Below are 24,267 nucleotides of genomic sequence, written 5' to 3'. Positions count from 1 at the left end.
CTGCGCGTCATTTCTCTATCGGTTTTAACACTGAGACCCCATGACGGTGTGGTGGTAGTCAAACGCCTTCGCCATGCCGTACAAATGCGTCGCCGCTGCGAGGACCACGAAGAAGTGGAAGATCTGGTGCGAGCTGCCCCAGATGTCAAAGGTGCGGGGATAACTACGCTCTGGCCAGCGCGCGGCGTACAAGAACGCGCCAAAGATGTACATTGCGCCGTGCAGGACTACCCAGCTCAGGCTCATGCGGTTCTCCATCTCCGCCCGGCCGTACACGGTCAGGCCGTGTATGACGGGCACGACGCCTGAGGTGCCGAGGGCGACGAACATGCAGGCGCGGAAGGTGCGGTACTGAGGCGTGCGGAAGTGCTCGAGCCAGGAGACCATGCCGCAGCCGAGGCCTAGAAGGACAATCTGTGAGGTGTGAGCGAGGTCAACGGTGACTTATATGAGAGAATGGGGGGCGTACCGTGCTGAGGTAGACCTTCATCAAGTTGGTGTGACAGAAGAAGCCGTAGTACAGAGCCGGCACGTAGCTGCCGACGATGAGGAACACGATGCCCGAGTAATCCAGCTTGTTGCCCCATTTCGCGACCTCGGGGGAGTGGTTGCAGAGGGCGTGGTAGGTGGCGGACATGCCGAGGCAGGCCACGGCGCCGGCGAAGAAGCAGGCGAAGACGAAGAGGTCGGCGGCCGATGCGGACTCATAGCGGGGGGCGATGACGGTGTACAGGAACGCCCCGCCGAAGAGGAAGGCGACGGCGCCGAGGAGGTGGGACCAGATGTTGACGGACTCGTTGTGGAGGTAGCCCAGGCTTTTGAAGGAGCCGAGGTAGGAGTTTGAGTCTGGGCGGTAGCCGGAGATGATGAAGGCGTTGTCGCGGCGCCAGTGGGGGAGGTCGTCCCAGAGGATGAGGAGGGCGCGTTCGATTTTGTGTTCGAGGGCTGCGGCCTTGTGTTCTACTGTATCGAGGAGGGACTCATTGGTGTTGCTGTCTGTGTTGTTGGCTTTGCGGTTTTTGAGGCCGGAGCCCTCGGCGGTTGCGGTCATCGCGATGATTTTGAGATGGAACAAATTGACAGTCTAGTGGACAATAAGTGTGAAGTAGTCGACGTGAAAGCAGCGAGTGTATGTTGTGCAGGGTTGAAGTTCATCATGAGCCGTTGCGAATGAGTGGGCTTATACGTGGTGGTGATGTTCCCTTGCGGCGGGTCCCTAACGGGTGGGATGCGATGGAATTGTTGGGATTTCCACATGCTGAAAAAACGATGGCAACGGAGCGGCTCCGAGGCCGTTGAAAGTGCTCCGATCGGGGACTCTCAGCTGGCGCCAAGTGGAGGGGCGGACACCCGGACAGCAGGTCACCGCCCATGGGTCGGTCCGTCGGTGAGACTGCCCACCGCGGCGGAGCAGTTCCCCCATTTTTTCTTCTTCTTTTGCACCATCTTTGGACGTGAGAGGCGTGCAGCGCCGTGAGACACACTGAGACGGACACTGGATGGAGACAAGGTGCTGTGTGAAGGGTCTTGTGGGTAAAGGGATCAGCATCTGCACGCGGGACGTTTCGCACGGGAACCAACTCCAGACAACCACCCCAAGGAAAAAACATATGAGAATCCTTCTCCCCCAGTTCATTTGGTTTTTAAGCATGTTGTGTCAACTCAAGTCTCGCGACTGAGTCAAAACCGCCCTAGGATTCAGGTGGTGTTGGCTGTGCACTTCAAGGCATGAGAGACATGTCGAGCGTGCGCTGGCATCACCCATGCCCCACGCACCCCCGGAGCGCATCAGGCGGCTCGAGTTTATTCTCTTTGGCAGTAAACTTGCAAGAGTACGTTAATCATTTCATTGCATGCTCGTGTAGGTATGTAAAAGAATGCGCTCCGCCTAGCCGCCTGGAAAATTGCTGCAAAATCTGCCTGTCTGAGTGGAAGCAGAACACGCTTGCTGGCTGGCTCCTCGCGATAACTCCTGTCTCGCCTTGAACGGGAAGACGCTGCTTATTTCTTGCCGGACTTCTTGATGCCCTGGGCACCGGTGTTCAGAGGTCCCTTGCCGCCAGCCTTGGCGGCCATGTCCTTGCGAGCCTTCTCCTCTGCATCGTCGTTAGTAGGTTGCGCGATCGAGGCGTTCCGTGGTGGAACATACCGGCGCGCTTCTTCTCGAGGAAGGCGAGATCGTCCTCGTCGAGGTCCTTGTTCTGCTTCTTCGCGGCCTTGAGAGGCTTGGCCTTGCCACCTGCAGAGAGTCTGTCAGCATGCGAGAGACAGGAAGGAACCAGAAACAAAAGACTGACCTTCGCGGTTTGCGCCACCCATTTTGAAGAGTTGTCGTGGATATCTGGGACGTGGGTCAACTTGGGCGTGGAGTGCTGAGGGTAGCAAGGCTGGCGTCGCAGATTTCGATTTCGAGAAAGTCTAACGGGGAGAGGAAGCAAGAAAGACGCGGCGGCGCAGAAGAGGTCGAGCGTGGGGTGAAAAATGCCCCTCCTGGAGAAATCGGTCAGCGGCAAAAGGTCCACGGATAGAGCGATAGGCTTCTCGATAAGCGTACTTGAGGTGCTTATTCACTTATCCATCATTGATGATCTCCCCACCTCTGCGGGTCCCCTCGGAACATTCCACGCCTGACGTCTGTTCCGTGCCACCCAGGTTTCTCCGACGGGCGTGTCTCGTCGCCTACCAAAATTCGTCTCGTCGCATTTCATCATCCCAGCGCACTGCAGACAGCTAGCCAGCCAGCAGACCGCCGACCAGCATCTTCAGCGCAACCAGGGCCACAATACCCGTTTCGACCCTTGATCGCTGAATCCACCTCTGCTACGTCGACAAACAAAACAACACACCCCTTGCCTCTGTCGTCTCTGCGTTGCATTATACAAACAGCTCCTACTTCCCCCATCTTTTCACCCATCCTGCTCTGCTCCGGCCCTACTGCGTGTCGTCTGGCTTCTCCCAAACCATCCCCCATGAGCTGAGTCGACATAGACATCCGGTTCGCAAACTATTCCTGCCGCACATACAATCTTCAAGTGATCTCTGCTGACACGTCGCTGCTGCTTCTGCGCGCGCAAAGACCTAGGGGAACCTTCCCTCTGGCGGATCCTGCTTTACAATACGTACTACACACATTTGAACAAAAAGAGGGAGCTCCTTGCGCTACACAGCACCGCACAAACATGGCGTCGAGTTCGGACGAAGGCGAGATCGTTGAAAATGACGCTGTGGATTTGAAGGCAACTTCACTGCCGAAGAAGTTTGAAGGAAACGGTGTTGACCGTCAAGACAGAACCCGAGGTAGATACTCGGCCTCCAAATCTCCCGAGCACGACTCCCACCCCAGACACCACACCGCCAGCAACTACAACTCGTCGTCATCGAGACGCAGCCGGTCGCCGCCGCCCCGCGGATTCAAGCGCTCCCGCGACGAGCGTGACTACGCCGGTGGAGACAGAGGAGGACGACAGGACACGCGCCGCTTCCGCGTGCATTACGAGGACGGCCCGCGCGATGATTACCGTCGCAGCCGCGTCTCCTATGAGGACCTGGACCGCCCGCCCTCGCGCGGCTCGAATCTCGCCTACGACGACCACGATAGAGACCGGAGCCGTGAAAGGGACAGGGACAGAGACCGATATCGGGAGCGAGAGAGGGACCGTGACCGTGAAAGGGACAGGTACCCCGATAAGAGAGCGCGTAATCGCACTAGGTCGCCATACCGCCCTCCCCAGCGCAACGAGCGCGGCCGCGACGATCGCTACTCAAGAGACAGCGGACGGGATCGCCTCTCGGACTCGTTCCGCGGCTTGAAGTACGAGGATCACCGCGACCGAGACACCCGAAACGGTTACTCGACCAACGGAGGCGCTGTAGGGAAGGATTTCCGTGCTTCCAGAGGAGATGCTAAACCTGTGAAAGACTCTGCAGACCAAAGCAACGGCAGTGCAGGACCATCTCAGAATCAGCCGTACGTTTCCCGGGACAAGCCTTTTGAACCACGCATGCTGACGTCACCTCACAGAGCTCCACCAGCCGAGCCCGAGCAAGATTTCGAGGAACCCATGGTCGTCGATGAAGAGGCTGAAATTGAACGCCGACGTCGACGCCGCGATGAACTCCTGGCTAAGTCTAGCTCCGCTACGCCGCTCCTTGTGCATGCTTTGCATGCCTCAGACAAGTCAGCAGTATCTACACCAGCGCGCCAAGGCACGCCAGGCGGGGATGTTGATACCCCGATTTCAGGTGAGAAGCCCCATGCCCAGCTACGCTACTCCCACTAAGCGTTCAGATATTGGGTCACCAGCACAAGATGGAAGCTCTCCGGGTACGATCGACATCGTGAACGAGACGGATCTGATGAACACGCATGGAGGTGGTAAGGCTACAGATGAAGATGGTCCCTCTGCTGCGGACTATGACCCTACAGTGGACATGAAGGAAGACGAGAGGCGCGACGAAAGGCGGCATGGCAATGTCGGTATGCACGGCGAAGCGCCCGAGACCCAGCCCGAAGTCCAGCCTGAAGAGCAACCCGAAGAGCCTCCAGCTGAGAAGTCAACTGGTGATGAGGAAGATGATGACTTCGACATGTTTGCCGAGGACTTTGACGATGACAAGTACGCCGCTCCCAAGCCCTCAAAGGTCCTCGCGGTCGACGAAACCAAGGCCTCGCCTGCGCTTGGTCAGCCGAACGGCGCCATCCTCGAAGGCGATGACAAGGACGGATACTACAAGCTTCGCATTGGTGAGATCCTCAACGGGCGCTACCAGGTCCAGTCGGCCCTCGGAAAGGGCATGTTCTCCGGTGTCGCTCGCGCAGTGGATATCACGAACAAAAAGCTCGTTGCTATCAAGATCATGAGAAACAACGACGCGCTGAGAAAGGGTGGATTTACCGAAATCGCCATTCTCCAGAAGCTCAACGACGCTGATCCGGACAACCGCAAACATATCGTCAAGTTCGAGCGACACTTTGACCACAAGGGTCATCTGTGTATGGCTTTTGAGAACCTCAGTCTTAACCTGCGGGAGGTCTTGAAGAAGTTTGGCAACAACGTCGGCATCAACCTGGTCGCGACTCGAGCATACGCTCATCAGATCTTCATCGGTCTGGCACACATGCGGAAGTGCAGCGTTATCCACGCCGATCTCAAGCCTGACAACATTCTGGTCAGTAACCCCGGTCTCAGAGCCAAACATGAAGACAATGCTTACCATTCACAGGTCAACGAAAGTCGTAACGTGTTGAAGATTTGCGATCTGGGAACAGGTATCGACAAATCCGACGCTGCCACCGCGCACAACGAAATCACCCCGTACCTCGTCAGTCGCTTCTACAGAGCACCGGAGATCATTCTCGGAATGCCCTACGACTACAGCATCGACATGTGGTCCATCGGCTGCACTCTGTACGAGTTGTACACCGGCAAGATCCTGTTTGCCGGCGACAGCAACAACCAGATGCTCAAGGCCATCATGGAGATCCGCGGAAAGATCACGCCGAAGCTGTACAAGCGAGGACAGCTAGCGCCTATGCATTTCGACGAGCAGGGCAACTTCGTGAGCATGGAAAGAGACAAGGTTCTTGGAAAGGTACGTCGTATCGATCGCTGTTGTTTGCTATTCCTTGTTGCATACCCTTTCCCCATATTCCCAACGCCTGTGCATACGCATGTTTCATGCCCTCCCCACGCGGCCAAATAACCACATCCGATGCTATTTTTGCAGGACCGAGGAGATTTAGTCTGGAGGCGGAGTGCGGCTGTAAGCGCTGAGCACTGAGGCGCGGCTGCACATGCGTATGCATGTCTCCACTTTGAGCAATCTGGGGCCGGCATCTCAGGCCCGAGCGCCCCGGAACGCGGGCCCCGGTGGCCACGGCCTGCGCAGACCACCTCCAACCAACCCTTTTCGGACCGTTCGGACTCGCATGAACTGCTTGGTCCTGGTCCGGATCAGGATACGTCGAGGAGCCAGACGTCAGTCCCATCTTCGGAGGAATGCTTACGCGCGTGGAAGCTCGAGCAACTCTGTTGTCACGGCCTCACCATCCCATCTTTTGCCGCCAAAGCTCCTTCGCCCCTGTTTCGTCTCCCTATTCCCGCTCTGCACCTAGGGTCCAACACATTTGCCATCGATTTGTCACAGATGACAGTTTGCAGTTGGCAGCTGAGGACCCCGCTACCACGCCCTTCCCTTAACCCCTGCACCCTTGTTCGCACTCGTTCTTGAAAATGGACTGAAAGAATGACGAGACTAACATATCTGCGCCTCACAGACTACCGCCAGGGTCCTGCCCGTCGTTAAACCGACGCGTGACCTGCGCACCCGCCTCTTCGCCGCTTCAGCGGGCATGAACGACGCCGAGACCAGGGACCTGAACCACTTTGTCGACCTGCTTGAGCACTGTCTTACGCTGAACCCGGAGAAGCGGATCAAGCCAGCCGACGCGCTGAAGCACCCCTTCTTCACGGCCAGGTCTGCGCCGGCAAAGCGTTAGGTACAGTGGGGTCTTTGTTGGTGCTGATGTCAAGGACGGCATGGTGGAGAGAGAAGCTATGTATAGTAACGGTTTGGGGAGGGCGTAACTTTGCTACTAGGAGAAGGAGAAAAACAGTTATTATCAAGGCGGTGCTACAGGGCTGCATTAGCGGGGAGGGCTTCTCGAGGTTCTAGATGTAGACGCAATGGCGACATCGAACTCGTGTCCACTCTTGAAGCGCATGTGCTTTGCAGTGTGCATATCACCTGTAAGCTATGAGGCAGCCGTGTTTGAGAGATATCGTGATATGCGGCCTTAATCCGTCTGTTCTTGTGTGTGCCCGACGATGTGGCCTTCTTCGCCGGCTTTACTGCTTGGGGCGAGTTGCAGATGCGGATTGCATTCTAGTGAGATGGTAGACTGGTGTTATCACCCACCCCATACCTTGCGTCGGAGGGGAGCGAAGCTCTTGTGGCTGTCTGGATACATCCAGGTTTAACTTTCAGGGGCTCTTGGTTTTCTCCAGGGACACGTCGCCATCCCTACGAGACCCTCATTCTCTTTTCGTCCTTGCCACAATGCCCACGTACCTTTGGTAAATTTGTCGTCGTCGTCAGCTATTTTGACAATGCCCTGATACTATTCATATATTCAGATGATGTGGTGTTTTGATAATACAAAGGCTTGGATATGACGACCCTACCAGCGCATGTGTCCACGAAGAGATGTTGATTTATCCAAGAGGCGAGGTATACTCTGACCCCCTTACCCCCAATTCAATGATTCTGCAGCGACTGCAGTAGATAACCTTTGTGAGGTGATTTCTTCAGACAAGGTGAGCGAACCTCTCCCGTGCGCGGGGCGTCTGTTTCCCACAGCCCCTCAAACGCGGCCTGATGTTGGGAACGGACGAGGATGACACGGGGACTTTGATACTACGAAGGCAGGCGGCGAAACACGTAAATGGATGGATATACAGATGAATGGGGGGGCGTTTGAAGATGTTCGCCGATGGAGGCGTGGTTTCTTGTTTTGACAAATATGTTCACGGACAGTGGTGGTGGTTGGCTGTGGGATAAGCGCGAAGGGATGGAGGTAGGGGCGCTTCGGGTCTTCGGTATGAAGACCGAGGAGAGCGGTCGGCTGATGCGATCCGATAGACAGAGAGCGCTACAGCTTTATATTCAGGGGAAATAGGGCATGGCGCTGCGAGTAGACGCGTGTGCCTGGCCCGCTGATGAGATGGGATATAGGGGTTCTGGTGTTTAGAACCCTGAGGTCTGTTCACGAAGAGATGGTCGAGAGATGAAATCGAATGTCGGGATTATCTTCGTCTGTAGGTCGGTGATGTTCTTTTGGACAATGCTTGCATGAAGCCTCCGAGGGGTTCGTCCGAGTTCACGATAATTGCCATCGCCCCTAGAATAGCTTCACCCTTCATTACACATACAATCAATATTTGGCAGCAAGGAAAGTCTATGTCTAACTGGACATATGTGATCGACCTGATGCCCGTGAGCGTGTAAGCGCATGTCCCAGCCCTATTGCTCGACCCCAAGAGCTATCGTGACCAACCTCACGTCTGGCTTTCGGTCTCCTGGTTCTGGTCGTGAAGTTCTCTGGGTGTTTACAAATTCACTCATGTAACTCATGCCCACACACCCGGCGTTGTGTCACTCAACCTGCCGGCACGAGGCACAGTCAACTCGGTCTAGACCGCCCCTCCGAGCAACGAGGAATCTCAACCCAAGCAAGCCTGCCTGGCCTTGTTGGTCACAGCCACCCCGCGGTATCAATGCCAGACCCCCCTTCGCGCAGCCGACTTACCTCACATGAGCAACACGAATGTCTGTCTGCACTGAACCATGATCGAACATCCTTCTAGCTTCCATGTACCCAGTGAAAAGCCCCCACGATCTACCTCAGGTCGCCGAAGGGAGGACCACATATGCATCACCGCGTATCCATTGACCCCAAAGTCGTAAATATTGAACCAACATGCACAACGTAGATGGTAATAATAATACCAAGCATGATCTAAACTCGCACGCAGGCGATACGCCAGACCTGGGAGTAATCTACGCCGCCCACCCCGCATGAAGGCACAGAATTTGATTCCCGCGGCGAGCTGCATGCAGAAAACCCCCAAATCCTCGCCGTTGGCTTCCCGGCGTCTAAACCGCCCACGCCCTGCCAATCTGCTGTGCTTCGGGGGCCATCGTATGCCGGTCTCTCTCTCTCCGTGAACCCATGAATAGCAGCATCAAACCATCGTCCATGACAACACAGCGTTCAGCCATACGGCAAGCCGTTTTGGTCCAAGACGTTGGTTTCCCAACGCACCCGCACACGACAGACGCCCTGTCGAATCCCTGACAAGCACGCTCCGGCTGCAGCCTGGACGCGAGGCTGACATGCTTAAAGGATTCGCAAGCTACGCACGTAACCCCCGGCTCGAAAAAAGACAAACAAGCCGTTTCCCCAAAGTTCCCAACGGCTGCTGTTGCTGCCTTGTCCCAACCGAGGGGAACGAACACGATCATGTTTGTTTGCCTGGCCGCTGCATACGTACGTGTTTGCCTCCGTTCCAACCTCCCGGGTCCTAGAAGGCTAGCCAGGCGGTAACCCATCCAGTCGTTCTGGGGATGGGGGCCGCCCCATCTACTTTTATCACGCACACAAAGAGGAAAACGGACGGGCGGCCTCGATGTTGGCCCGCGTCGAGATTGAGGTGCAGCTTTCAGGTGAGTGTTCCCCGCGGCAGGATTCAGGTGTGCGGCACCGTATACACACGCGTTGATTGCGGTTACACGAGGGGGAGGATGACGGGCGCGTCGAGGATCTTGGATGGTTGGGTGCGGTAGATTGGCTCAGCTTCTATTCAATGTGCAGCCGTTGTCCTCTACGATGCCACCTGGTGTGGTCACAGGTCTAAGTGCGTAGTTGCATATGCACTTAGGAAAGAAAAAGCTGCGCATCCCATCAAAGCGAATTATTTCGCCGTATCCTCTCTTGACGAGGCAGAATGCGCAAATTACACCCTATGAATTCTTGAGACAAAAAGACCACAAAAGGCCGTCATGTAGCACAATGCGGCGCCCGACGACGGAAGTCGCAGGACGGTGTGGGAATGCAAGTTCCCGATTGCTAGGGGTCCACGACGGCAACACGACCGTAGCCTTGTTTTTGCTCTCATCCACTCCCAAATCGAACAGCGGGTAAATGGTTGGCTGAGGCAAAGCTGAAGCTGGGCACGAGGGGATCAGCAATGCCGTTGTCGCACTGCACCGGACGGCCGCCTCGCAGCGCGGGCAGTAGTAGTACGATGCGGGTGGCCGATGGGATGACAGTGGATGGGTTGGTTGGTCGTGTGCTACGGCCGGCCTTGATCGGTGGTCTGGTTCCGGGAGCGCCGAACGGAGCCAGGCGGGGAAGGGGGTTCAACTCTCCTACATGCGCTTAATCAACTGAGTAGCAGCACACGGGACGCCGGGGGCCCGCCGCCGTTGGAGACGAGACGGCTCGCCTTACATCCTGAGTTAATTCTCGGGGGTGTCCTGAGTCCTGACTCTGCCGCCCTGCCCTGTGCAAAGTGCGCTGTTAGGCGTCGCCGGTGGTTAAACAAGATGCAATATCCACGGGCGATCGTCGTTGGTCGAGGCGGGCGCCTTTCCCAGAGGCATTTCCCTGACGCTGTGACTTTTGATTGCTTCGTGCCAGAACGTGACTGGCTGGACATGATTAAGTTTAGGGCATCGCGGGGCAGTTGGGCGGGCTGGCGCAATGAGGGATGCAACATGCGATTGCAACTCTTCCGGTTGGCTCGACCCCGTACGCAGTAGACCCTGAAGGTACCTGGTCCAAGATTTTGGAGAGCATTTGCCTGGTTTCCAAGAAAAGAATGCGCAGATCATCTCAAGCTTGCATCGTGGCCCATTCGCAGAGTGAAGCGAGTGACGATCCCTCGTCAGAGGTGTCGCTGGTCCCTTGAGGGGGTTAGGCACTTAGTAAGGGGTGAGAGAGAGAGTCCCTTGGAATGTAACATGTTGGGGCTTGGCTTCGGACCCTGAAGGGATTCTCTCTCTGGCGTCACGCCAATTTCCCATCTCACGTTGTTGGTGTCTCGGGAGAAGACGAGAATGACAGACCTCGAGACCCAGACGGCCGTTGTGATCACGCTTGACGCAAGGGATGAGGTCATGCGGACGGCCCTGGCGCGCACCGTAGTGCGCCGCGCGCCGTTCGTAGGGCTTTCTTAGCTTTCCGATTGTTGATTGTTGACGGGCTGAGGCGCGCCGTCCTCATGGATCGGAAGGATTTTCTGGAACGGCGGTTTGAGCGCCGTTTGTTGATGGACTTTGACATAATCACAGACCGATGAACATGTGCGGCGCCCAAGGTGGGACGCAACGATCTGCGCGGGATGGATCCAGTGATGGATTGACGGCCGTCCGAAGGCGCTGGGTGTCGAGACACTGGCACGACTGTCCGGTTCATGGGCCGGTCGAATCGCGGGAGTTGGCGAGCAGATGCTTTCCATCTTCAGTTGGTTCCTGTGAATCCCAGCGGGTCGGTGATGCAGGGTATGAGATCACGGCGAGAGCGAAGATCCTCTGTCCATCGAGATGCCTTCCTCCAATCCCTCCTTCCCTCTTTGTCGCTCGTCCACGCAACACGGTAGGCCCGTCGTCGTATCAGCTCAGCTCCTAGGGGTGCTCTCATCAACTGATAGACGACGGGTGGACAATGCGAATCCCACGCACATCAAGCGAACGCATGTAATCGGATCTGCGAACCAGTCCGAGTGCCAGTGATGCGATATTTACGCCAAGTTGATGATGACTCGCACGATGATCGATGCTCCTCGCCCGCACTACACCTCGTCATGCCCAATGTTGCATCGTCACCCCATTGCCTCTCATCGCATCCCAAACAGTCCTGAGGGAGCTTCTCACATTGAGCCGTGCCTCACGTATACGAGGGCGGTGTGGAGTTTTGCGAGGCTGTGTCCTTGGTGTTTGAATCGCCAACTTTGATTGTTATCCCCTTTATTCCCCACGGCTTCCAAGGACATGGTCTCCGTGTGGGGCGGCCGATGCAACGAACACTCAACGGCGAATTATTTTGGGTTCTCCGTTGACAAGTGTTTCGTTTGGCACTCTGTTTTTGCTGGGCCAATGCTCGTCGAAAGAACCCTATCGGCGTGACGGGATGTCCTTGTCGAGCTTCTTTGCCTGGCACCAGCTCCCTCGCATGGAAGCGCGGGCTGCAGAGAAGCCCTTGCGGAACGCACAGAAAAAAATACTTCGTAAAGCTGGAGGTGGCAAAGTAAGGCGCTGCCTTGCATCCATCCATGATCCAGTCGAATTCTCCTTAGAGTGCCCGGACTAGCCGGTGCGTATAGTAGGTAGCCGTCAATGTGGGAATTCTTTGGCACTCTCCAGGACTCGCAACTTGCAAGAACGTTGTCCCCGATTGAGTGCAATGGTCCGTCAAACCCACTCACACTCTGTCAACTTGGAGCATCCACGCTCCGTAGCGAACGTCAAGTCGGTCAAACCCCCGGCCAACTCGGCGCGGATCAAAGTTCCCAAGGAGTCGCCCGTCAGCGATCGGCTCCCTCGGCGCCGGAGACAGAGGTCCGTGTGCGTGTGTGAAGTTGAGTCACTCGAACTCCATCACCAACACCAACACGCCCTTGCTAGTTCCATAAGAATGCGACAGTTGATATGGTTTGTTTGCCCGTGTGCAGGGTGGCAAGCGTGCCGAATGGATTGGTCAGGTTCATGAAGGACCCGTGTCTGATATGCCGTCGTGCGCGAGATAGACGCGACAGCGTTAATCGTGTAAGTCTGCAGAGTTCTAGGCCGTCGCGGCGCTCAGTCTTTCTTCCGAACTTTTGCGCTCTGGCAGCGCCTCGTCGTCACCGGGTCTCAATCTGCTTGGACCCTCAAGACCCCTATGATGCTCAAGACGCCGCTTGGGAATGTTGACGGGCAGTGGCATTGACGCCTGGCCTCCTGGAACCCGACGAGCACGGATCGACCATGACACGGCCCGTCAGGGATGGATGCTTCCCTCGTCTCGTGAGAAGAGTCACTGACTGGAAGTCGTCGTCGTGCAGTCCGTGAACTCTCGAGTGCAGCGTTTGTGCTCAACCACAGATCGCTGGGCTGCCGCTAGCGCAGGGGATGGAATGCGACACTATTGGAATAACCAGCCGCGCTCACCTGACCTGGCCAATTTGACTTCCCGGCGCTGACTGATGAGAAGGAGTCTGAGGTTTTTTGAGACGATGCGACTTGTAACCGAGGCATCCCGGCCTCGGTGTGGACCCCTGCCAGTCGAGGCCTTCGTCAGCCAAGGCCGGGTTGAGCGTGTTTGCGTCTTCGGTCAGCTTGCAAGGGGCTCGTTGGTAAGTGCGCCGACCGAACACAAATTGCGATCCTCTCAGCGCAGAGAAGCAAGCTGATAGGGTCACGCGTGAGCGCCGAATTGGTAGCTGCAGCAGCCCCAGGGAGACCGTGGCTTGCAGAGCTGACTGACGGTTTGCCTGCGACGAGTCTGTGATATCAACAGGAAAAGGAAACAAACTCCATCTTGCCACAGGGCAAGCAACGGTCTTCCTGCTTGTTCTGGCCATTGCTCGGTCTTGGCTTCTGGAGAACGAAATTGCCCTGTGGTTCAGGACGGGGCCGGCGCTGTCCAAGGGTTGCAATATTGATTCCAAGAACGTTCTATCTCACCGGCGGCGCTCCGTTGATTTCGGTCAACCCCTGTCGCTGCCCTACAGTTATCACTAGCGTGCCGCTTGCTTCCTTATTGCCCGTCGGTTTGGCGAAGCTTCATTGCTAACACGAGGCAATTCGTTGCGATATGTGATAACCAAAACGTTGTATATCTGCTTTGCCTCACGTCCCAAGCTTCGGTCTCCGGGAGTCGCGGTAGGATTTGATGGGCGCTAGGTCCTTGCCTTGGGTTGTGTTCCAGTGCTAAAGAACCGTATATGATCGGCTTATTTAACAAGGTTGCACCGCTAGGAACACCTATAACATAGGAAAATGCCGATGATATTGGCTATATGTTGTAGCCATGATACTTGGAGCCATGTTCAAATTGAAAGGCACAGGATGCAAGAAACCTAAACGGTATTGCCATCGTCAAACAAGGAAAGCGCCCTTGCCGCAATCCACCCTGACGGGTTTGCTTGCTTGTTCGAAGCAGTCCCGGGGATCGCATGAACAGATCGCCTCCGTGAGTGGCAGGTTGGCCTGGTCTCGCATGTTTGAGGTACGTTGCGAGCAGCGTCGGACCACATGGGAGTCCAAGCTTGCTGCGAAAGACAAGGCTGGATCTTGATCGGACTGTTGGAGTGGCCCGTCGCCTTCACCAACCCTGTCCACACGAAGCATGTCGCGCCCGCGATGTTGAAAATTCCGGCTGACTTACTTCATGCAGGAGTTTGTGCGGGAACGCAGGCCCGCCTCGTCAGTAAGACCGTGGGGGAACATGCTACGATGTGACATTTGACAGGGCCGCGAATCCGTGATTGCTCAGGTCTCAGGTCTGTGAGTATTGCAAGGGTCCTTCATCTTTGATTCAAGGCTGCTGCATCATCATGGAATTCTTGAAATCTTGAGCACGCTGCGCCACATGTTGTGAGCGAGGCGAACATGTGTATTGCTCGGGGTGAGAATGTAAACTCCGCTGTCGACTTGTGTATCTTTGACGGGACATGCGGGCTCTAGTCCGATGCTGTGGATGGCTGACTGGTCGACTAGCTGTGCTACCGTCGCTTGGAACAGATAGTCCGGTCTTACACGCCCGCCTGGGGACATATATGTCTTATCCAGAGAAAGACACGACATACTCATGAATCCTCAGCCTGCATCGTGTAGAAAGCGGGTTAATGTCAGGCATCTTGTTCCGGGTCGCCTTCTCAACCAGAATTCCTCGACGTGATGTTCTTACTAGTCTCATTCCTCTATGAAGCCGCAACGCCGGTCTTCCGGAAGCGCAGACCCGAGAGTAGCGGGCGTGCTATGCTGGGGCACAGCGCACACATATCGCGGCGGTATTTGTGAGGTTGTCGTCAAAAGGTTCGAATGACCAATCGGCACCAAGCGATGGTGATGTCTCCGTTGGCTAGCGGAAAGTCGAACAGCCAGCCAACCAAGAAGGAAGGCTGCTTCAGCGAATCACACATTAGAATGGTCTCCAGTTGACATGTCTCAGAGCACGGACAGCGTTGTGGCTTCAGCGACGTGACCATGAGTCTAAACCCGGAGGATTAGTGGCGGCAGACGACGCCCATCTGCGGGAAATCCAACGCATAGCCAGATTGACGAGGTTCCGGGCCCCGGACTGGCTGGATTGGGGGCTCGTTCCTGATGGGCTTGTTATTTCCCCATCCTCAGGCGGTGTGAGTTTCAACTGGTTGAGATGCCGGTCGAGTCAAGCAAGTCAGCTCAGTGCGAGGCGGTTATGGCTCGATATGAGGCCACGAGTTTCTAGCTCTTCATTCAGCCGTTGCGGGGGACGCAGGGAGACATTCTCGACGGGCGTCTGTGGTGCAACTGTGCTAGCACGCTGCACACTGCGAGGCGAGGTGATGAAAAAGCAATATGGCGGTCATTGGTTCGGACGCGCCCGACTTAGAGCAAGCGTACCCCGACCTCCAGCGATCGCCGTCGATGAAATCATTCCCGTTCCCTCAGCTGAGGGGAGATAGCAGCCAGTGCTTGACAGCGTTTGGCCGCCCTGAAGACGGGCAGAGACGATTGGCTGGGGGTACCTGCCGGCAAGACGGAGGACGGAGGACGGAGACAGCGATGGGTCTTGAACACGGAGCGGCATCTTGCCTCATCTAGATTGAGGGATCAGCTGCAGATGAAGGAGCGGCCCTCTTTGGGGAAGGCCGTTTCACAACACGATTTCTCCCAGGACCTCCTTGTAGTATGTGGATAGTTGGTGGCAGAGAGACCGAGACAGAGAGATGTGCTGCTTGTTTGCTTGTGTTGCCAATCTGCCGGGTCCCGCTGCTGTTCGTTGGAGGCGTGTCGAGCGGCTGGAGCAGGTCGGAATTCAGATGGACCATGGATCAGTTGATGGTCGATCATGGAAATGCATGGCCGCAGTCAGAATGTGGTCCTGCAGGAGCAACGAAAAGAGCAATAGCATCGCCAGAGTGGCGCCGCCCCAGCTATGTGCCGTCGGTGATGTTGCAGCCACAGTCTTGGATGTCGCGTGTTTGGTTTCCGGGCATGGGTGTGCTTTGATTTCCCATGTTCAGTATGCTCTTGTTCGCGGTGTACCTGTGCGCCGTACAAGCAGTGAGTCTGATTTCGTGTTGGTTCAGTGTCTCTGCCTGTTGCGTCTATTGTTATTTGCTAGTGTGGCGGATAACACTGGCTGGTATGGCAGAGGGCACAAAGTTCTGCAGTTTGTCGGCAGTGGCTGGCATCGCATCAAATCGTCTGATGATGGTGACCAATGCGGTTGGTCATTGTTTCTCCTCTGCAGTAGCGGACACAGTTGGCGCGTGGGAGGGTGAGATGCTTGCCGTGGCAAACGGGGTTGGAGTCTTTCGAGATTTCGAGGAGGTATCCGTATTCTGTGTTCTGTGTGAGGACTAGCGCAGCGGTTGAGTCTTGGTCTTGGGTCGAGAGTATTAAGACTCGGGATGCAGGAGTATTAGCCAGGGCCATCGGCCAATACTTGGTATTCGTACAAGTACGTGTAACCGGCAGAGCAAAGCGCGTGGAGTAAAGTATCGTCGCAGAGGCCGGGACGGTTCCAATATGTCGAGGGTGAAAACCAAGCAAAGCAACAAGCAAGCCAGCAAGCAGGCAGAAGCAGGCATCTCGAAAGCAAGGACCAGGCTCTGGACCAGGACCAGTGGTCGAGCTCGACGATGAGATCTGACAGATGCGCTAGGCTGAATGGGGCAAGCGTCACCCGTGAATCCGTTAATCCGTGATCGATGCAGTTGCAGTTCCAACTTCTCGCAGTGCAGACCGCTTGTTCTGGGGAGTTCCAGCCTGAGGCATTTTCGTGGGCATGATGGGCAGATCTCAGGCAGCCACTGCTCCAGTGTCGTTCGTTTGCTGCTCGTGGCGAGGGGTGAAGAGGAGAGGAAGGGAGAGGAGAGATCACGAGACAGAGGAGGAAGGTTGGAGGTGGGCAGTGGCGATTAGCGGTTGACGGGTGGCAGGTGCTGGTGAGTGGATGGATGGCAGGAGCCCGCCCCTGGCACCTGCACTTTTTTTTTTTTTTTTTGCGAACCCACCCATCACCCGCCTCTGTGCCACACAGCCACTTATGGCGCGTGGGTGCACTTGCCTTGCCGTGCCTTTGCCTTGCCTCGCACTTGCAACCGCATTGCACCTGCACCTGCCTCGCACTGGCGCCTCTACTCCTGTCTCCTGCCTCCTCCTGCCTCCTGTTCCCGCCCGCCAAAACACTGCGGCCCTCCCTGCTCCTGCCAACTGCCAACCGCTCCTGCCCTTTCTTGCTTTTTCGGTGCGGTACAACGGTCGTTGATTGGCTCGTGGCCTCGAGAATGGTTGGTTGCTTCTTTTTGCGGGCGGGAAGGAAGGAAGAAGCACGGCCTCTGTCAACCTTCCTTCCCTCTGACTGACACTGACTTGCTGCCTGTGCCTGCCTGCCTTTGACTGTGAATGTGCATCGACCGCCGCTTGACGCATCGCCGCAAAGACAACGGATCCATTCCGCCAGACAGTCAGCAGCAACATCGACACTCTCCCAGAAACATGCTGTCTTGCGTTTTGACACTGCAAGCGCCAGCTTTTCGTGGACGCAGACATGCAGACAAACACACGGAACACGCTCTGCCTCTGCCTGCTGCCCTGCCCTGCCCTGGCCCAAAAACACTAAAACACACTCAACATTAAACGCACCAAAACACACGATGATGCAGTCAGGGCGGGCATGGGCTGGCTGGACGGCTGGACTATGAACTGAACCGTGGCCGTGGTTCTTTGCTCGTGTTTGCTTTGCGCCACTCCTTCCGAGTCCCGCGCCCGGCGCATCATCAAACATGCACGACACCCGAGAAAATTTCCTCGAGACTCGCCGCTTCGCATCGTCGTATCCCATCTTTTCTGGCCTGGCCCTGTGTCAATGGCCATAGCCGAGCAATCCGACTTGTCGCCAGGATTACGAGATCGATCGTCGTCCGTCTCCTCGTCCTTCATTGCGATGTGTGCCCATGGCCCGGCCTGGACTGGCTCGTCACGCCGCCCTCAGTCTCCTCCCCTTCGTCGCAGGAGCAGAGAACCCCATCGAAGCCTCCAGCACCCTCAAGCCGAGATTATCGACTTGACCCCGTCACCCAATCATCGCCTCTCGATCCTGACAGTGGCATCATGGCGCGCCACACCACCACCACACAGTGACATTCAACGCCAGGAAGAGCATCAAGACTCAACCCTCAGAAACCAGAGTGGGCTTGACCAAGGCAAAAGGGGCATCCAAAGGGAGCCAAGCCTTCTTCGACGGCACATACTGTGAGCAGTCACCACTCGAGAAACCGCCAAACCGCCCGCGGAAACGACGATGCTACACTGCATCGTGAACCACGGCCGCTATCCTACAACAGGACGCCCGAAATTGCCTATTGGCCCGGCGAGATCAGCCCTCTGCAGACAATTATATGGGTCCTCCGACATCATGATCCATCATGGCTCCATCGTCGACAGCCTCACTCGTCGGGAACATGCGCCTGGGGACCCCTGTCCACCGCCCCGTCCTCACCCCCAGTCTCATCGTTACGAGGCTGCTGGACGCTCGCCTGTCGACTGTCGCCTGCAGGCCCGAGAACCAAGTGCTCACCCTTCGCCCAAGACCATGGCTACCACTGGCTCAGCACCTGGCACCAGACGCACCAGACGCAGAAACTCGCAGCGGCAGCTTGCTGAACACCTCACGGACCACACACACCACACGTTCGACTGACTGTCTCGACCACTGCCGCTGCTGCACCAGAATGACACACAATCATGTCCTCAGGCACCTCCACCTCGCCCTGCCAGCAAATCACCGCCTGGCCAGACCCTCCCATTTCTGCCCGTTTACCGCTCCGAGCCACACAGACGTGCAGTCTCTCGCTGCAAGAAGCATGCACTACACGCATCCAGCGCAGCTTTGCGGCGTCCATCCCGGCCTGGAGAGGCTCCCCTCCAGTCGTGATAGTGACCAGTCAGCTTCCAGCCTGGCATATCCAAGTCCACTTTCTAGCCGTACAAGTCGCCATTGGCTCGCCCGTTCCAACGGTCGTTCCTAATCTCCCAGGCCCATGTGCGACCCATGACCACGTTGGCGGCCGTCACTGGCCGGCATCGAAGCCCCGTCCAAGAGGGAAACCGAATCTTCATTGAACCCGCCTCGAGACCCACTCTGACCGAAGCCAGCGCCTCGAAGGGGGCCCCGCTGGGTCTCCCGGAGATGGACCCCAAGGCCGATGGGCTTTTCTGGAATTTGCTGAGCCTGATGAGAGTGGGAATTCACTCAGGATTCTACTGCGTAGTCACTGCAAGGAACCACTGCCAGTCAGTCGTCTTCCGTGTGTCTCTGCCTGCATTGTAACGACAACTGTGTCCTTTTGAATCCTCACTGAGCGCTGCCTCCGGTGCCTGCAACTTGCAGCAAACGACCCACGGCCGTCCATCATTTGCCGCGCTCGTACTGAAGTCTGATGAGACAGGCCCGGCATGACCGGCCACCGCGGCCCGCGGCTCTTGGGAAGGGTCCTTCACGGCCTGAAAGCTCCATATTCGGTCCAACCGCCAGCGAGCGCAGCCAGCACCGCCAGCACAGCGCAGCGTACGAATAGTTGGCTGGTATCGCCGCCAGACTTGCGCAACCAAAGCAAAAACACAACCACGGCTCTCAAGGCTAGCCAACTCTTATTGGCCGGCAGTTGCTAGTGCGGCATCACTATGAATAAGTCCAGTTTGAACAGCCACTCACAGGTGTCTCGACCACAGAAGAGCTGGTTTGCTCCTCACTAGCACTTCTGCACAAGTCCGGAAACATGCTTCATTGGCCCGTGGCTTCGCAGCAGTCATCACCACGTAACTACCGACCACTCCAACAACAGCCTCTTTCACGAAAGCATTCAAATCCGGCAGAACGGCCTTTGATTTGTCGCCTTCAGCGTGCCCAACCAATCAGCTGGGAAAGAACGATCTGCGGAAACTGCAGATGAGAGGAGTGGTGCAGCCACAGGGCCTGACGCCTGCAACCAGGTGTGCACTGGACGATGTTCGGTTGCAAACCCTGAGGCCAATCAGTGGTACCAAGGGACCCGAACGGGAAGCGATGGGCACCAAGTGAACCAAGCCAGTTGATGCCAGACTGGCCCAGCATTGATCCGTCACCAGCCTACGAAGCAGCTTCTGCAACAGAAAGGCTGCCGGCCACCGAAGCCCACACTCATCGACCCCCGGACTTTATGCAAACAACTTGCCAAGCGCCACGCAGGCTCCAACTGGGGCTACAAAACTATGGCAGTAGGCCAATCAGCCCGTGAGCAGCCTTTTGCCTGTCTGGGCATCCCAAGTCGCCTGCTCACAGCGCTGTTTGGTGGTAGTCACAGAAGCAACATGCCCTTCCCGGTACCAGCAATAACGCCCTGCCACGATGCTGGAAGCTGGGAGGCATTGATAATGTGTTTGCAACAAGCCATAGCAGATCAGCTCCATAATCCCACTGCGCGGACGACTCCTGGATCGCGTTGGAGGACTAATGTCCCATTCGATCATCATTCGACTGTTATTCCATGCCCGATTCAATCATTTCTGAGGTCGTCGCTTACTAGCGTGAGGCTTTCAGTCCTGGGCAACAACGTGAGGAGCAGATGGGCAAACTCGCCCTGCGGCCAACGATGGAAGAGCAATTCTGGGGGGAGCAAAAGCAAGCAAAAGCTGCACATCCTCTGTCACAGGGCTTACCTATCGCCCTGCCACGGCACCTATGACGCCGTGCTTAACACCGACCACCAAAGAAAAGAGAGATAGAGCAGGTGCAAAGCAGAGACCAGCATGGGCACTGGGCGATGCTCACCGTGGGATGGAAGGGAAGGGCATAGAGCAAAAGACAGTCCGTGTCCCCCCCGTCAGGGTCGTCCCATGCGTGGCTAGGAGGCTACGACTCACGCACGCCCCGTTTCCTTCGACACCCATCGCCCATCCGTTTCGTCTGACACACTCAGCCAGTAGCCGTAGCAGGGGTAGACGGAGCACGGCTGGGGGTGAGGTGTCGTCGATGAGCCTACGGGAAAGCGAGAGACTCAACAGAGCGAACGAGCGAGAGTGGGAGTGACACTCACACCACACGCCCACACACACCTCACCCCCTTCGGACGGGGCCACTTTACCTGGTGCGTCAGACAATACCTGCTCGTATATTGCGCAGAGTCGCCAATCAGCGATCCTAGTACCACCCTAGTCGACGCCCCGGCGAAGAAACTCTGCTGGTCACTCGCCCACGGCTTGTCATCTACACACCCCTCATCCTGCACGCCCCCAAAGTCAACTCGACCCTCAGGCCTCAGGCCTTCCAACAACTCTAACCCACTGGCCCGCTGCTCACGTCGAACTCAAGAATAGATGGTGCATTAGTGGACCCACGCCCAAGACATGGCAAGATGGCTATCCCTGCTCTGTTAATGTCGACGACGACTGGGGGTCCCTTGAAGCCACCGGCCGTGGTGGATGCTCCACGCAACACACATTTGGACAAGGGTACGTAGACGTAGCGCTAACATCATTTCGCCTCGTTCCTCCATCTGGGTGGTGGAAGTCATTATCAACCATCCGTATCCCACCATCGTGCAGCTGGTAGAACACCTCTCGACCTGAACCATCGACTCTTCATCACGCTCCTTCCCGCCGACCTCTTTACATCTCCTCACGATCCTCGGGAGCACTGGTAATTTCTCAGTCGCCCATCAACTTTCGACCAATACGACTACCTCTCTCACCGACACTCAACCCTCACCAACACCTTCGGCGACACAGCACCGTGTTTGACTCGTTGACTCGACGTCTTACACTTTCGACATCTCACACGAACCAAGGACATTTCTCTCAAACCCATAAAGGCCATTAGGACATTTCCCAGGATTCTTTCCCTTTTGGACTTCCAAGGACATTCCATTCCACAGGACAAGGCCGTTTCTACTTTTCCTTTTCTCTCTTTTCATCTCTGTTAGGACCTCATCCGAGAGTCCCAGCCCAGACCATCAGAGAAAAAAGGATTCCCACTTGGACCCGCACATCACATAACATGCAGCATGTATTTGGATATCCCACTCCTCCCGCGTCGCCGGTGTACGACAATACGAAGTGTGCGAACCTTCAGCCCATCACAACCGCACCTAACTGTCAAGCACGCTACGTCCCGTTAACGCCGGAGGAGAGACTGGGAAGATTCCTTGAGGGCAAGTTGCAGTTGACGACCATCCTTGGAACCGGCGCATATGGCGTCGTCTATTCTGCCGTGGATGTAAAGACCGGAGTACGATATGCCGTCAAGTGCCTCAGCAAGTTCAACCCGGATGGAACTCCTTTGGATCGTCGACAGGTTGCCTTCCAGAACCGCGAAATCCGTCTCCACTACTTGGCATCGGCCCACCCGAACGTGGTGTCTATGCTCAAGATCGTGGATGACCCGGACTGCATCTATGTTATTTTGGAATATTGCCCGGAAGGTGATCTGTTTTACAACATCACCGAGTGTGGTCAGTATGTCGGGAACGACAGCCTAGCCAAGAGCGTCTTCCTTCAGATTCTGGATGCCGTTGAGCACTGCCACTCTTTGGGAATCTACCACAGGGATTTGAAGCCGGAGAACATTCTTGTTTCAGACCACGGAGAGACCGTCAAGCTTGCCGACTTTGGCCTCGCGACTTCATCTGACCGGTCTGAGGACTATGGATGCGGCTCGACTTTCTACATGAGTCCAGGTAGGTCTACCATATGAGGAACACTTTCCTTTTCTCTCAAAACCCCCAACATCGACTGACTCTTTCTTTTCTTTTCTTAGAATGCCTGGACCACTCTGCCCGGAGACCTTTCTACTTTTGCGCCCCCAATGATGTCTGGAGCCTCGGAGTCATCCTGGTCAACCTGACCTGCGGACGTAACCCATGGAAGCAAGCTTCATTCGAGGACTCTACTTACCGTGCTTACACGCGGTGCCCGGAAACCTTGAAGAGCATCCTCCCAGTGTCGGATGAACTGAACGATATCTTGGGAAGGATCTTCACCCGCAACCCGGACCACAGAATTACTTTGCCCGAGTTGAGGAACAGAATCCAGACTTGCTCCAGCTTCACGATCCCGGCCGTTCCCGTCATGCTCCCCACGCCGCCTGCTTCGCCGGAGCACACCACCGAATACGTTACTTGCGAGGACACCATCATCGATGACTACGATAACGCTCTCTCCCCTGCCTCCTCATCCTCTGACGAGGGCTCCGAATGCTCATCCGACGACGGCTCGCTTACCTCCAGCGGCTCAACCATCGACGATCTTGACGAGGAGTTCCTCCAGGAACAGCAACAGGAAACTTGCCACACCCAGACCTATGAACCAGAGGAGCCAAGGACAGCTTTTTTCCCTAACCAGGAGTTCATTTCTCAGCAGTACACCGGACCTGTACCTACGCCAGTGGCAGTACAAGTTCAGGCACATGCTCCCATGCCTCAGGTCCCTATGCAGGCACCCAGTTGCCCGCCTAAGTCTTTTGTTCCGTTCTGGTGGGGAGACGTGGTCAAGTATGCTCAGCATGCTCCTGCCATCCACCCTCATGTTCCGTTCCACCACCAGGTCCCTATCTTTGCACACCTCCAAGGCTGCTACTGAGATAGCTCATCATACGTTGAGCCAGGCGCCTGCCTGTGCTCGTTACCATCGATCCAAGGATGGTTTCACCCATACCATGCCGGATGGGTTCCTCGGATCAACAAACCGTCAACACTAATACGACAACGTTTAAACCATGGCACAAGCGGCTCATGGACTCTTAATTCCGTTACGAGATATGGACCCTTATGCCACCTGGAATTTCAAAAGCTCGGAAAGGATGCCCCACAAAAAGCCCAGCGAAAAAAAGTCCGGAACTTTGGCTCTACTGTTTCTGCCCATGGCAACTGTACACATTTCGGAGATGGGATTTTGTTTTATCATGTTACTTTTCTTTGTTACAGCGCGGAGTTGGGATATGGAAAGACGAGAGTGACGGTCGACTCTCTTATCACGGATCAAGCTGGGAAAGCATATCAGGCGCAGTGGGCACAAAGACCTGGGAGGTTGGAGTTCTTTCTGCGAAGATGGACGGGATATTCCGATTCTAATGCATATTTTTGGTGCGAGGAAGGCACATCGGGAGGAGTCTCTTGTTTTGTCAAGAGGCTTGTTTCGAACAATCGTTTGGAGATACCATATCTTGTCATTTTTGCTCTTGGGATTGGGGTTACAAGCAAAGGAGCTGAGATGATCAACTGGGAGGAAAAGACGACCTAGACAATACCTGGGCCAAGAACCCAAAAAGACATTCGCGACGAAGCAATTTCGCGCAAGAACTACGTTTCCTCGAGAGGTGGTGTGGGTGAAAATTTCCCATCAAGGGAATGCACCCTGCATGGAAACATGCATCTCGAGCATACATTTTTTTTTAGGGATACATAGAATAGCAAAAGCTTTTCCCATCCTCCCATAACCTGATTTCAAACATAATGAGAGAAAGTCATAATGAGTGAA

The 24,267-nt window shown here is 55.8% G+C and overlaps 4 protein-coding genes across 4 annotated transcripts; 2 read left to right on the top strand and 2 right to left on the bottom strand.

Moving 5' to 3' along the window:
• Positions 1 to 24: 24 nt before the first annotated feature.
• COL26b_009752 (uncharacterized protein) lies at positions 25 to 1,051 on the bottom strand (the record flags this gene model as incomplete). The annotated part of the gene is made up of 2 exons (XM_053182469.1): positions 25 to 414; positions 470 to 1,051. The coding sequence occupies 2 exons, from the start codon at positions 1,049 to 1,051 to the stop codon at positions 25 to 27; spliced, it is 972 nt and encodes a 323-aa protein (XP_053033556.1).
• Positions 1,052 to 2,001: 950 nt separating this feature from the next.
• Positions 2,002 to 2,319, bottom strand: TMA7 (Translation machinery-associated protein 7; the record flags this gene model as incomplete). The annotated part of the gene is made up of 3 exons (XM_053182468.1): positions 2,002 to 2,096; positions 2,150 to 2,239; positions 2,298 to 2,319. 3 exons carry the CDS (start codon positions 2,317 to 2,319, stop codon positions 2,002 to 2,004), a joined length of 207 nt encoding a protein of 68 aa, XP_053033555.1.
• An 860-nt stretch (positions 2,320 to 3,179) lies between these two features.
• COL26b_009750 (uncharacterized protein) lies at positions 3,180 to 6,499 on the top strand (the record flags this gene model as incomplete). Its single annotated transcript, XM_053182467.1, has 4 exons — positions 3,180 to 3,967; positions 4,022 to 4,242; positions 4,289 to 5,592; positions 6,278 to 6,499. The coding sequence occupies 4 exons, from the start codon at positions 3,180 to 3,182 to the stop codon at positions 6,497 to 6,499; spliced, it is 2,535 nt and encodes an 844-aa protein (XP_053033554.1).
• A 15,291-nt stretch (positions 6,500 to 21,790) lies between these two features.
• Positions 21,791 to 23,370, top strand: COL26b_009749 (uncharacterized protein; the record flags this gene model as incomplete). Its single annotated transcript, XM_053182466.1, has 2 exons — positions 21,791 to 22,469; positions 22,550 to 23,370. 2 exons carry the CDS (start codon positions 21,791 to 21,793, stop codon positions 23,368 to 23,370), a joined length of 1,500 nt encoding a protein of 499 aa, XP_053033553.1.
• Positions 23,371 to 24,267: the final 897 nt, after the last annotated feature.

Source organism: Colletotrichum chrysophilum (assembly GCF_026319265.1).
Source record: "Colletotrichum chrysophilum strain AFK26 chromosome Unknown scaffold_97, whole genome shotgun sequence".
Taxonomy (NCBI): domain Eukaryota; kingdom Fungi; phylum Ascomycota; class Sordariomycetes; order Glomerellales; family Glomerellaceae; genus Colletotrichum; species Colletotrichum chrysophilum.
This window is presented reverse-complemented; position numbering and strand designations above follow the sequence as displayed.